Source organism: Myotis davidii, unplaced genomic scaffold, assembly GCF_000327345.1.
Source record: "Myotis davidii unplaced genomic scaffold, ASM32734v1 scaffold1017, whole genome shotgun sequence".
Taxonomy (NCBI): domain Eukaryota; kingdom Metazoa; phylum Chordata; class Mammalia; order Chiroptera; family Vespertilionidae; genus Myotis; species Myotis davidii.
This window is the reverse complement of record NW_006288361.1, coordinates 294,030-309,376: the sequence shown is the minus strand read 5'-3', so window position 1 is coordinate 309,376 and position 15,347 is coordinate 294,030. Positions and strand designations below refer to the sequence as shown.

General features: G+C 42.2%; 1 protein-coding gene across 4 annotated transcripts in view; it reads right to left on the bottom strand.

The window, feature by feature from the left end:
- Positions 1-15,347, bottom strand: part of DUSP16 (dual specificity phosphatase 16) — a 106,066-nt gene that overhangs the window by 18,512 nt on the left and 72,207 nt on the right. For all 4 annotated transcript variants that reach the window (XM_015561674.1, XM_006760218.2, XM_006760219.2 and 1 more), the window contains one exon: positions 2,631-2,794. In XM_015561674.1, coding sequence (XP_015417160.1) covers positions 2,631-2,794 — 164 coding nt within the window. The remainder of the gene's footprint in view (positions 1-2,630; positions 2,795-15,347) is intronic.

Sequence of the window (15,347 nt, the reverse complement as noted above, 5' to 3'; positions counted from 1 at the left end):
TTGTGATTGAATAGACTGTTAAGATCTGTCAGTCCTTCCTAACAGCCTGTAATAGAAAGTTCCATTTTCCAGAAGATGGGTACTTCTGATGTTCTATAAACACGGGACTTAAAGCCAGAGCAGCTTGGGTTTGAATTTGATCTCTGCCACTGACCAGCTTTAAAGCCAATGACTTCCTAGCCACAAAATCTTGGGTACATGGCCAACCTACCTCCTAATGCCATTATGGGGATTAAGCACAATCATATAAAGAGCCTAGAATTTTAAATGGTAAATAACCCTCCCAACAAAATTTCTGTGACATGGTTTTGCCATATTCTGGTGTCACTTTTTTTTTTAAAAAAAGACTGATAAAATCAGTGGCCTATGGGTGCTGTTTTTAACAACTTTAGTTTCTAAATTTTAATCAAAAGGAATGTACTATTAGTAAAGATTAAAAAATCTTTATCTTTGAAGAACTTCAAGAAGCATATTATTTCTCCTGCAAAGTTTAAATCAGAGAGCTGAGAAGGAAGATCAGAGGCCAATCTGGTTCTAAGACTCATCATAGGGAATTCATTTGACATTTGTGGAATATCAACTTCCTCATTCATCGAATGGAGGAGGATGAGTAGAGGATCTCTGAAATCCCCTTCAGCACGAAGACTCTTCTCAGCAATGAACCTGGGAGTCAGAGATAAACCTCTATGCACCACTTTCAGAGCGGCCGCCTACCAGTGCATTCTTCTTTCTCACCACTCCCTAGTCACATGTGTTTTAATAAAACAGCTTTCTGGCGGTATTCCATACTCCCTGCCCCAACTGTTTCACCCATGAACTTCCTACGACCACTTCCTCTCAATGGATCGCCTTTAGTACACATTTAGAAGCCAGTGAAAATGAGGAAACTGTTGCCCTGTCCTCCACTACAGTTTAACTGCTCTCACTTCAGGGGCACTCATGTAGTGGTTAACTAACTCATTTGTTAAACCCGGAAAAGTTATGTAGAAAAATGAATGTGACCTTTAATCTAGGGTCAAAGATAACTAAAGTGCTCTGTAACACAATGATGTGTGAAATCACCTACTGGTTGACTGGTTGCATTTCACTGGGCTAAATTGTGGACAGGGTCCCTAACTAGAAATTTTATATTCATTTATTTTCTGACCTGAGATTTTAAATAAAGCATCTCCCATTTTGCCCTAGGGAGGCATGTGACTTTAGGAAATTAATTCTGCTTTCTGTGACATGGTTTGCTTATCTCTAACAGAGAATTAATAAGCATCGCATGCTCAAAGGCATTGTGACCTCACCAGAAAGGCTCAGTACAAACATCAACTATCAAATTTCAAACAGGCAGATCTCACAGTAAGAGCTGATAGAGTAACAGCAGTGTCAAGGTAAAATTTTAAAGAGGCAGAAGTTTTGAGAAAAAAGGAAAAAACAAAAACAGATGCCTCATGGCTGCCCAATGACGGCACTTTTCCTCCCGGAAAGCCTGGCTTTCCCCTGCTAATGCAAGCCCATCTGGACGCTGCTTTCACAGGCGGCCCGATTCTTCCAATTCCTCCAGGAAAAAATGTTAAAGTTCTGCCTTCATATAGCAAAGCAGCACTTGAAAATCGCCAACAGCTGAATGAGTATCTTTGATTGCTTTTTCAACTAGAGGTGATGTAAACTAGAGGTTTTAGAGAAAAACCACCTTTCTGAGCACTTAGAACACTGTTTTCTATCACTACCGGTTAAGACTGCGGTTCTCAACCTGTGGGTCGCGACCCCTATGGCGGTCGAACGACCCTTTCACAGGGGTTGCCTAAGACCATCCTGCCTATCAGATATTTACATTACGATTCATAACAGTAGCAACATGACAGTTACGAAGTAGCAACGAAAATAATTTTACGGTTGGGTCACAACATGAGGAACTGTATTTAAAGGGCCAGAAGGTTGAGAACCACTGGGTTAAGAGGATATAAGCTGTGGAGGCAGACAGATTTTCTACTACTGTTATGCTTGTACCATTATATACAACAGCCTCAACAACGTGGTTCCTCTGTTGGGCACACCTCGTTCAGTACAGCCCACAGCCTTTCCAGCAAGAAACCATGCAGTTCCTTCTGCTTTCTCAACCAAACTGCTCCAATGAGCATCAGACAGTGCAGCCTGCAGGGCACCCTTATCCCTGTCCTTGCCATCGTTTTACCACATCCCCTGCCCCTCCAGCCAGCGATCACCATGTTGTCCTTCCTCAACCCAAGTCCACCCGAGCCCTTCTAGTGTGCTGCAGTAAGTACACACACTTCTGAATGCTGTTTGGCCTTCCCGAGTGTGCCCAATTATTAAAATAGAAAAATGAATACACTAAGAAAAGAAGGCTAAACTTCTGAAAAATCCGGTCCTATTGCAGGTCTCTTGGACCTATGAGGAAGAAGCAAATATGACACAGTGTGGGTTTCCTATGGCAATCGTTAACATCAAACAAAACAGCACTCCGAAAGATGATGTAAGCGCTCGCCAAGGAGTCACCCTGAGAAGGGTATACTTCCTTCCTGGAAGCCAGGTGTGTCTGACACCGCAGCGCATGGGCGATCGCTGTTTCTCCAGCTGCTAACAATAAACCCTGCAATGAAGGACATTTTCAAAGCACCCACCTTGTTGAGGACATCTCCCTGGCAGCCAAGATAAAGATTGGGAAGAATTCGGGTTGGCCCAATGTTGGCAACCGGTAAGCACGGCTGAGAAATACAGGTAGGAACTAGAGTGGATTTTCCTTCACAGAGGCCAGGGAAACAACGGGAGAACTCAGCAAACCCACCTAAGGATAAGCAGAATAAAATTATGCCATGCACAAAGACAGAAATCAGCCTCTGTGGACTACTCGAACAAAACCGCTTAAAAAGAAAAATTAAATGCTGTACAACTGAAGCTACTACAAAGTAATAATGAATGGAAACTGTAATTAAAAAATAAAAAAAGGAGAAAATATTAGAAAAAAACATGTTTATTTTTATCTTGTCATTTCTGATTTCAAATCTTATGTTTTATAATTTTCATAATATGTAAGTATAACAGTCCTTGTATGTAATTTATAAATAAGTAAATTTTTAAAAAGAAAAAATTAAATCCCATCGATGCAAATGGAAACACTCCCACCTATTCCAGTCTGCATGCTGACTGCTGGGCCTGACACACAACCCAGCACCAAGTCTCAGCTTGTGGGGCCACAGCAGGGATGCACAAACCCCGAAGGCACTCAGAATGCCTCTTCCCTTCCTCACGTTCTCCACTTCCACATATCCTGCAACATTTGCTCCCCGCTCCCCATCCTCGTGCAAATGCTTTTCGTGCAAATGCTTTTCGTGCAATGTAAAGAGTATTTAAGGTAAACAGCAAGTAACCAAGGCAAGACAATTATTCACAGAAACAAAAAGGGGATATAAAAAAATGCGAACTGGGGCCAGATGACATTTCTTCAAAATATAACTAATCAAGTTAAAAATTCTTTCTGGAATTAAGTTTAAATCTTTCTGTTGTACAGGTTTTTTATTGCAAAGGTATCAGAAACTTACTCAGCTCTACCCTTACCAATACTATCTATGCCAAGCCCTTGGGATTCCCTGAGTACTTAGTCAAGGTTCCCATAGTTACCACTGATTCCTGAGGTCTCCTGTTCATTTCGCTGAGCACTATAAAGAAGTGCTGACAGACCCTAACTGGTTAGGGTACAGGGGGGCCTCATGGCAAGATTCCCGGACTCAGATGAATTCCTTTTTTTCCTAGAACTGGTCTTATAATGATCTGCTCCATGACCTTCGTGAAGTCACAATCTTGCCACTTCTTAATGAAGAGAAATCTAGCCATAGGAGGTGCTCTCACCTCCTCTGAGAAAAGAAAGAATGTACAAAGTCTTCATGTATTCTTTGCTAGCCAAATCCAAATCCAGGAGCCATGTAGATTCTGATAAATTTTCAGATAAGTTTCTTGCTATCCAAACTGTCACTACTAAGTTCAAACTCAGGAACTAAGGATATTTGGATCATAGAAAAGACTTGTATATTTTAACACCTTTTCATTAGAAAACAATTACCATGTTAAGTCTTATTAGAAAACAGAGAAGCTCCACTTTTACCTCTTTAATAAGACCTTAAAATCTCGTTAAATATTTATGAGATGCATAAATCCATTTTCTTGAGTCACATTCTACTAGCATTTTAGTCCACTTCCAGAAGGCATACAAAATATGCCCTCCAAAACTGAAGTATAGGGAGAGGGAGAGAGTGCCGTCCCTCAGCTTCCCCTGAAATTATGTGCAACTCAAGCATAATCTGCTAGACTCCTGTGTCTACTGTCCGCGCTGGGTATATGTTCCACAGGCAGCCAGCGAGGATGGCGCAAGTCAGTGACCAATAGCCCCCCTGCAAAATGTAAGAGTGTGTGTGCATTCCTAGCCTCCTGCCTGACTGTCTGGACTATTTTACTCATAGCAGTTTGCTTACCAAAGTTGTTAAGGTAACCTGATGGAAAGAATAAGTGGCTCCACTACAGAAATCCCAAATTCCTGTGTATGACAGATGAGGCCCTCGGGACCTGTACCTGCACAGTTTCATCTCTTACCATTTGCACCATGACCTCCAGCTACATGAAAGTCATTATTTCACACATTCATGCTCCTCTCTCATCCAGGAATACCACCACCACCACCACCACCACCACCCCAACCCGTGCACGCACACAGCATACAAACCACACTATAAGCCCACGATCGTGCAGCAGAAAAAATAAGAACACCAGGCTCTTGTACCCAAGTTCACATTCTGGCTTCACTCCTTTCTAGTTGCCTGATTTGGGCAAGTTACTTAAGCCCTCTGGCTATTAGTCTCCTCATCTGTAAGTAGGGATAATGATCATATCTACCTTATAGAGTTGTTGAGAACATTAACTTAGTCCAGGGGTCCTCAAACTTTTTAAACAGGGGGCCAGTTCACTGTCCCTCAGACCGTTGGAGGGTCGGACTATAGTTTAAAAAAAAAACTATGAACAAATTCCTATGCACACTGCACATATCTTATTTTGAAGTAAAAAAAACAGAACGGGAACAAATACAATATTTGTATTTGCATGTGTCCCGCAGGCCGTAGTTTGAGGACCCCTGACTTAGTCAATACATCTAAGTGCTTTGTGCTTGGCACATAGTAAGCACTCCACAGGGATCAGTAATGATTATTTCTATACTAGTGGCCCGGTGCACGAAATTCGTCCATGGGGGTGGGGGGGTGTCCCTCAGCCCGGCCTGCACCCTCTCCAATCTGGGACCCCTCGGTAAACCAGCAGTCGAACATCCCTCTCGCAATCTGAGACCACTGGCTCCTAACTGTTCACCTGCCTGCCTGTCTGACCACCCCTAACCACTCTGCCTGCTTGCCTGTTCACCCCCAACTGTCCCTTCCACCAGCCTTCTCGCCCCCAACTGCCTTCCTTGCCTGCCTGATCGCCCCCAACTGGTCCCCCTGCCGACCTGCTCATCGCCAACTGCCCCCCCACCGGCCTGCTCACAGAAGGATGTCCGGAAGGTCTCCCGGTCTAATTAGCATATTACCCTCTTATTAGTATAGATAGAGGCCTGGTGCACAGGTGGGGGCCAGCTGGTCTGCCCTAAAGGGGGTCCCAGATCAGGGTGGGAATCCCCACTGGGGGCGGTGCCAGCCTGGGCGAGGGGCTGGGGCGGGTTTGCAGGCCAGCCATGCCTCCATCGGGGTGGGGGTCCCCATTGGGGGGGCGGGGTAGGCCTGGGCAAAAGGCTGATGGCCGTTTGCAGGCTGGCCACCCCCCCCATTGGGGTGAGGGTCCCTGAGGGGGGCATGGCCAGCCTGGGCAAAGGGCTGAGGGCCGATTGGGGGCAGCTTGCAGACTGGCCAAGCCCCTGGCTTTGTCCAGAAGGACGTCCAAAAGATCTCCAGAAGGTCTCCTGGTCTAATTAGCATATTACTCTTTTATTAGTATAGATCGTGATCATTCATTTAGGATCTAGCGTCATATCCAGGAAGCCTTCCTCCAACCTTTGTCCACAATTTGTTTTGCTTCACATTGTTAGGATTCACCAGAGACGTAAGGTGAAAAAAATAAAAAAAGCAGTGCTTCTAAGGTTACATTTCCCAAAGTGTGCTCCAGAGCACTGATGTCCTGCAGGAAGTTGACAGACAAGATATTGGTCCAAAAAGTAAGAGAAATACAGCATATCACATGTCCCTGGGAGTGTCACAGCACACATTAGCATATCAAAGGCTCCAAAAAATATCTCCAAAGAAACTAGTTTACAGTAATTTCATTGAACTCAAATAGTTTCCCGAACTTTTTTGATCATGGAATTCCCTCACTCATTCCCCCTCCTAAAATGTATAGAATGCTAATGGAACTCACACTTAAGGAAACGCTATACTGGGGCCACTGCAACTACTGAAATAAAATCAATTAGAATTCCTACACCTGCAAGTACAACCCGCATGCAATGTCAAAAAAAGGGGCCAGCCAACATTGGCATGTATATGAGTGTCACTGTTTAGGATTTATAATTTTGTTCCTTTTCAACATAACTGCATAATACATTAGGTTCCCCACCCCAAAGTAGTTCTTATAACAAATGTTAAGAGTCTCATCATTCTTGCCCTAACTGGTTTGGCTCAGTGCATAGAGCATCAGCCTGAGGACTGAAGGGTACCAGGTTCGATTCCGGTCAAGGGCATGTACCTTGGTTGCAGGAACATCCCCAGTAGGGGGTGTGCAGGAGGCAGCTGATTGATGTTTCCCTCTCATCGATGTTTCTAACTCTCTATCCCTCTCACTTCCTCTCTGTAAACAATCAATAAAAAATATTTTTTAAAGATTTTCTTTTAAGTTGTTGTTGTGTGTATATTACTTTGCTTATACTTATAAAAGTATGTGTTACTTTTATAGATTCAAATTCACCACAAATATTATCTACAGACTCAAATCCACAGGTCATTCAGATATTGCCAGGGGGCAGACGCTCAACGCAGGAGCTGCCCCCTAGTGGTCAGTGCACTCCCACAGCCAACCTCCCGTGGCTGGCCAACGTCCCGCGGCCCCTCCCCCCGGCTGGCTGGCCCCCATTGGCGCTGACCAGCCAACCTCCCACAGTCCCTCCCCCCGCGAGATGGCCCTGATCAACCCAATCACTGGCCAAACTTCCTCTCTGTAAACAATCAATAAAACATATTTAAAAAAAAAAAGTCTCATCATTCTTTACCTAGCTTACACCTACCCAGCAAAATAACTGACAGGCACTATATATATATATATCTATATATCTATATATATAAAAGCCTAAACAACTGAATGACCGGTCAACCAGTCACTATCACACACACTGACCACCAGGGGGCAGACGCTCAACGCAGGAGCTGCCCCCTAGTGGTCAGTGCACTCCCACAGCCAACCTCCCGTGGCTGGCCAACGATCCCTCCCTGCAACCAGCCAACCTTCCACGGTCCCTCCACCCAGTCAGGTGCCCCAATTGACCCCGATAGAGGCTGGCCAGCCAACCTGTGGTCCCTCCACCTGTCCCAGCCAGGCTGAGAGACCCCCCCGAAGCCCCCCACCCGTGCACGAATTCATGCACCAGGTCTCTATTTTTTATTATAACTTAACTGTAGGACAGTGATGGCGAACCTTCTGAGCTCGGCGTGTCAGCATTTTGAAAAACCCTAACTTAACTCTGGTGCCATGTCACATATAGAAATTTTTTGATATTTGCAACCATAGTAAAACAGACTTATATTTTTGATATTTATTTTATATATTTAAATGCCATTTAACAAAGAAAAATCAACCAAAAAAAAAATGAGCTCGCGCGTCACCTCTGACACGCATGTCATAGGTTCGCCATCACTGCTGTAGGAGTTTAAATTTTAACTTCTATTAACTTCTGTGGTTCTATTGTTTCTCTAAAGGGCAGGTTTTTTTTTCTATTCTGACTTCAAACAGTTCATGGGATGATCTCTCATTTAAATCCAAGAAGATAATATTCTAATAAATGGTCTCAGAGAAAAGAGAAAACAGACAATCCAAGGAAACTTGGCTTGAATTCCATTTTAAATGTGTAAGTAATCATACTTATAACTAATGTAAGTAACCAGAAAATTATCAGGCATTTACTATGTGACAAGTATTGCTCTAAGCACTTTACAAGTATTTATTCAATCTCTACAACTACCCTATGAGGTAGATGCTATTATTATACCCTTTTTACAGATTTTTTAAAAGGTTCAAAAAGACAGCAGATACTAGCTGGCAGAGGTAGGACACAAGCCCCAACAGTCTGGCTCGAGCTGTACCATATCAATCGCTGTGCTATATCACTCTCTAAATCAGTGGTTCTCAACCTTCCTAATGCCGCGAACCTTTAATACAATTTCTCATGTTGTGGTGACCCCCAACCATAAAATTATTTTCGTTGCTACTTCATAACTGTAATTTTGCTACTGTTATGAATCATAATGTAAATATCTGATATGCAGGATGTATTTTCATTGTTACAAATTGAACATAATTAAAGCATAGTGATTAATCACAAAAACAATATCTACTTATCTATGTGTTTTCCGATGGTCGCGACCCACAGGTTGAGAACCACCGCTCTAAATATTACAGATCAGCCCTCTCTTGGGTATGGGACAGTCTTGCTGACGACCACAGAGTCCTCCCCTCACAGGCCGTGCCCTGCCAGGTCTCAACACCAGGCTAAAAATGGCATGGGCCTCTCTCAAACAGATGGAAGAGCTTGTTTCCCCAAAGATGTGTGGTTCAAAAGCTCTAATGACAGAGGAAAGGGAAGGAGGGAGGTCTGACATGACCGGAGACACCAGAGAGCGCACTTCACATGGAAGAGCTGAAACACACACTGAATCTCTGGTTGCTTTAAGAGCACTGTGGTAAAGCTGCAGCTACTTCCCGATGGGTTGGGCCACCCTAAGGACAACTTTCAGAGGGGACACATTCTGCAACATTCCTGAACTGAGAGTGCAGGCCCAGCTCCACCACAGGTGAGTACAGTGACCCTAATCACTTTAACTTCAGTGAACCTCAAAAGTGAGCGTGGCTTTAGAAAATTCTAAGAGAAAAAAAATAAATGAGAGAAAGAAACCCGCAGTTGGACCCCAAACTAAACCCAAAATGCAAACAAAACAGGAATAACACATTGTTAAACACTCTATAAAACAAAAAGAATCCTCTTTTTTACAAATCTTTTCAACTAATCTCCAGCACAAATTGCAACAGCCTTAAAATAGTTAACAGAGCATTCATTTAGTGTTCAGTCTGTCTTGAAATGTCCCAAACCACAGCTCCAAGTCACTTGCAAAAAACTCGACCTCAGCCAAAGGGCACATTTTCCCTGATCTTTATCTGGGACAAGGTTCCACTCTGCTGACATCCTCCTTCATTGACAGCTTTTTCCATTCACTGACCTTTCATTCATCATTGTACTCTAGTGACCCCAGTTTCATTTCATTAATTAACAGCAGATGAGACACTGCCTGATTTCCCCAAACCCTTGAAAAACTATCTGTGGCCTCATCAGCAACTCAGTTTAGAAATATGTTTAAAATGTCCCACTTCCTCTTACAAACTAAATCTAATAAGACGAAAAGTCCAACTCGTTTATATAAACTTTTTGTTACAAATGGCTGACACAATAAAGAGTCACCTTATCCGCCCCCTCATAGCTCCAGGCTATCCACACACTCCACATTAGTTACATTACAGGAAGACATAACATCAGTTCATTATCCTTCTTGTTTGCTGTGAAAAGCAGTACCGAAACACTGATAAGCTTCTTGAACAAGTTTTAAAAATTTTTTAAAGTTATTCAAGGACTTGATTTGCCATCCAATCTTACCAAATTGTTCCTATCCCTAGATTTTACGATGTTTATCATCTGGGAATGTGGAAAATAAAAAGTCATATGACCCATATATGTGCCCTAGACCTGAATCTAGGAATGGCTGCAGTTGCTATTCTCCATTATTTTTCCCTGGCCTGTGGAGAAACAGAGATGGGGCCTGGCAGACAGAGATGTGCACACATGTTCAACTCTACAGATCTGGATGGACAGGCGGACGAACTGCAATGTTAAAATCATATATATATATAACTACTGACCAGGTGCACGGATTCATGCACATTGAAAGGAAATTAATTAGAAGATGGCCATGGGGTGTGACTGGGGAAGATGGGCTGGACATGCCCTAGAGCCAACCTCCAGTGGTCCCGCCCAGGCTGGCTGCACCTGGGGCAGTGCCACAGCTCGAAGGGTGTCTGCAGAGTGAGCGGGTTCCCTTCTGTAGGTGGGGTCCCTCGGCCTGGCCTGTGGAGATCTGGCTGAAACTGGCTCTCCGACATCCCCTGAGGGGTCCTGGAGTGCGAGAGGGCACTCTGCAAAGTTGCTATCGTACTTAACCCACAGCTGAAGGTGGAATCGCATGGCCCCGTGAGGAATCAGTCTCCCTCCTCTCTGGTTCTGGGGTGCGTCACCTGAGAATTGCTGCTACACTTCTCCCCCCCGAGGAAGGGATAGGGAGAGAGTGATAGAAACATCAATGATGAGAAAGAATCACTGATTGGCTGCCTTCTGCATGCCCCCTACTGGGGATTGAGACTGACCCACCGCAGCTGGGCCCATATTTCTGTTTGTTAGTCTTCCACAAATCCAACCAGTATCATGCAAGTTTATAAATAAAAATATGTATTACTTTGGACAGAGAAAACATTTCATATAGCTTTAAGGCATTCATAATTTATCTATCACTCTATTCTAATTTAACAACAACAAAAAAAACGCTCCTTCCTTTAAGTGCACCACCTTCACAATTCCAATCATAAATACCATTTTTTCTGTAAAAGCCAATGAGCACCATTCAATTTTCAGAGGGAAAAAAACCTGACAAGTAAAATACAATACATATCTCAACTCTACTAACTAATTACAATTAGTCACTCTTTTCTCCTCCCTGTGACCCTTGCAATCAGTTATAAATCACAATGTTCTTAAAATCAAAGAATACACATAAACAAAAGTAGTACTTTACTACAACTTAGTGATGGACCTCTATCCTTTATAGATAAAAGTTAATTCCATTGCTTTAGAGTTGGTTCCCTGCAGGGAGAAACAACTTCTCCACTTAAGCAAATAGGTATGAGAGCTGCCCAAAGTGGGAAGGAAGCATTAGAGGCAACTCCCTCTCATTTTGTGAATGGATTCCATGGCTCCATACAAAAATAGTACTTACAACAAAGCTCTTACATTATGAAACACATTTTTCTAAAAAGTCACAAATTTAATTTCTGCATATTAAATAATGTTCACATAATTTATATAGTTTCATAATTTTTAAATATAGCTCTCACATCGTTTAATCCTTTAAAAAAAAAGGCCCCCTTTTTGTGACATAAATATAACCCATTCATTTCCTGATTCTAGAATGTATGGAGGATTTAAGCAGAACACACACTGCACCTGTAAAGAAAAGTATAGTTCTCTCCATACCAAAAATAAAAATCTGCTGCTTTGCTACTGTACAAGGGAGACAACCCTAATATTAAAAATTGAAATGCTGAAATGCATATTTCACAACAAAGTGTTGTAATTGTTATTAAGAGTAATTATTTTCTGCTTTAGTTTGAAGTGACTGGTTCAGGCAACTTTGTCCTCTAGCTACTTAAAAACAGACTAAACTATGATTACAGTTCTTCCAGGGTCCACAGACTGTATACATGGAGAGTTGAAACTAGTTAAATAAAATGAAAACAAAAATAAAGGCAACATAATTTTGTACCCCCAAAGAAACCAAACAAAAATATGTAACTGTAATATTTCAATGCATATAGGTTGGTCTGGGTAAGTCAAGCCACACGGGTTTGAGCAACAATTTTAAAAAAGGTAGAGAAATGGCATGCTTTTCTCAATAACATCAGCAGCACTCCATCTGTGTTCTATCTACTCAACCCTCCACTGAGCAGCCCTGAAGCAATAAACAGCTCTGAAGAGAAAAATCTCAAATTATATAAAGCATTAGTTTTAAGCTCATCCCAACCATTCCATCCACTCGAGAGGAAAGTGAACAGATAGGCATTTCTGTAGAGACCCTCCAGAGAGTCTAATAAGTAGCTTTTATCTCCTAAAATGCGTCCCATAAATAATTATACAACTCTCAACCTGACACAGTTGGGGAATGAGAAATTCTATCTAATCTAATTTTTGAATTAACACAATAATCACATATATAACGAATGAGTCAAAATTTTCAAAGTACTACTGTAAAACAATCACTAAATACTAAAATAATGCAATTTATAATTCCCTATAATTTCTTATTGTTCCTCAAGATAATATTATCTAGATCAATTCCATTGGCAAAATCCAAAAGTGTCATTTAGTAAAGAGTTCTCAGAAGATATAGTGATATTTTTACTATTTTACTGACATGTCAAATTGGCAATAAATAACTATGCCCAGAAATTCTTCCTCTTTAAACACACACACACACACACACACACACACACACACACACACACACGACTCTTATATGCCCTCAAACAAAGATTAATCTAAAAATGCAACCAAAATAACCAATCAAAAGGAATAGGAATATGGCTAGAATCTACCACTTGGCTGAATAAATCAACAATAGGTGAGCCAAGTTCACTGACTGGTTTTCTCTAGTGACTTTAAGCATACGAGACAACAGCCAAGCAAAGAATATCCTGAGACTTCCTGAGAAGGAAGGATTTAAAAGGCTCCAGCATGGAAGGAGGAGATCACATCTGCTCATTTTCACTTGAAAATCAAAGATTTCCAAGTCTGTATTTTGGGGCTTCATGTCTAACATTTTCAACCTCCTTTGGTCATGTTCATTCCGAAACTTATTGACGCTTTTAAAATAAATACAAAGCCGTATCTCCTTCTCTTTCATTCTGTATCCCTTTCATGTTAGTGCCATTCTCCCAGTCTTTTCTATCTGTCCCTTCCTTTGCATTTTCCTGCTACCACTCCAGTCCTCCATCTTTGCTCCTCATTCTTAGATAAATTCAGTAGTAGCTCCCTCTGCGCCACTTGTTCTGTTTCCACTCTGCTGCCAGATTAAGAATCCTAAAATAAAGTTTTGATGTATTCTCTGCTCCCAAATAGAATAAAGCCCAAAATTTTTAGCCAGACATTTAAGACTCTTCATAATCTATTCCCAATCTATTATCCAATCTAATTTTCCCTTGCCTTCGGCAATTCAGGCTTTCCAATCCATTTTATATTTCCTTCCAAAGCACAGGCAAGCCAAGTCACACCTCTTCTACAGCAGTATATTTCATTTTTACTATGACCAATACATTTTTTGTTAAAACCTTCTGAACACCTACATACACTCACCACTGAAACAAGTTTCACAATATAATCTTCCTTACTGTGTGAGTTGCTCTAAGATAGTTCCAATTCTATTCTGTTGCATTAAAAAAAATATTCCCTGCCTGGCCAGCATGGTTGAGCATCAACCTATGAACCAGCCAGGAGGTCATGGTTTGATTCTTGGTCAGGGCACATGCCCAAGGTGCAGGCTCAATCTCCAATAGGGGGTGTGCGGGAGGCAGCTGCTCAATGATTCTCTCTCATCATTGATGTTTCTATCTCTCTCTCCCCTTGTCCTTTCCTCTCTGAAATCAATAAAAAATATTTTAAAAAATCTTCCCTGACCAGTGAGTGTATCTAGATATGGCCTTGCCGACTTAGAACTTGTATAAAATGGATAGCTATCATCTGGCAATGAGTATTACCACTGACCGAGTCCTGTGAATTATCTACGTGTGTGTGCTGTGACCTCTTATTTCTCCAGCTATAATACATTGTGAATTTCATGTGGATAAGAATTACATCTCACACTCCTTTGTTTGTAATCACCTCAGCATTTAGCACAGTGCTTGGCACATAATTAGAATTCAATAAGTGTTTATTGAATCCTTCCTTGTTACAATGAATAGCTGTTGAGGGATATAAGTCTTGTATATTTTTGGTGTTCAAAAGGATTTCCTGATTCCATTCAAAGCAGAAAGCTATGTGGGCAAGGGTGGGGGCCCAGAAACTGCTTCCTATTCCTAGACCACAATGCCCTCGGAGACGCTCAGAGTGAGAGAGGTAGCACAGGGAAAGAAAAACATTTTCTGTGCACACCCTCCATGTGCTTCTGCCTCATCCAGGGAACTGTACATGACAGATGGAGAGAGGAAATTTTTCTTTGACGCCCCTAAGTCTAGAGAGTCCAGTAACACACCTCCATGGTCACCCCAGATGAGGATGAAGTGGCTGCTGGATATGTCCACAGTGACCAGCCCAGGGCACAACACAATGAGACTGTCAATCAGGAGATAATGCTATGAGTCAAGAGGAAAAAGAAATTTGAATCTGGTCTCTGGAGAATGACTCTTAAGAATGAAATTGACTAACTTGTAAACTGTCCCTGAATCACCATACAACTCACTTCTCAGGCCTTTTTATATGAAGGTCAAAGCTTTCTAATCCCCGAAGCAGGCTCTCCCATAAGACCACTTCTATCAACTGTCCTCTTTGTCCAGCTGCACACTTTCCTGGTGGCTTCATAGAGCAAGCAGTAAGGAAGTTGACTGTACCTGTCCATAGGGTTCACCCGTAAGTTCAAAGAGACATTTAATGAGCACCTAATATGAGCTGTACACAGTGCTGGGTAAAGGGGACAGTGGTAACCAAGATGGAAGCCCTCTCTGGAATTGTCAGTTTAGTGGGATACACATTAACCAAATAATTAGATGAATAATTAACTAATTATGGTAGGTGGCCAAAGGAGTGTACGTAACAGTGGAAACCAACTTTGCCTGGTAGCTAGGGAAGGCTTGACAATCTCAACGAATCCAGCAGGAGACACAGAGGTGGGTGGGGGAGAGGCCCAGGGAGATTGGAGCACTGAGACAGGCCTGAGGAGCTACAATAAACAAACAAAAAACAAACTGAGGGCTTAAAGTAACACAAGATGAAGTTAGGCAGGAGCCAGCCACTGTAGGGCCTTGTGAGTCAGTTAAGGATTTCAGAATTTATCCTAAGAGCACTGATGTATATTAAACTGGAGAGTGATATAATCAGAATTACATTAAAAATATAAAATAATCCCTGGCTCAGTGGACGGGCATCATCCCATGCATTGAGAGGTCACATGCACTGAGAGATCAGGGCCTATACCTGGGTTTGCGGGCTGGATACCCAGTAGGGGGCATGCAATCAATGTTTCTCGCTCCCTCCCCTTTCCTCACGCTCTAAAATCCACAAAAATATATATATA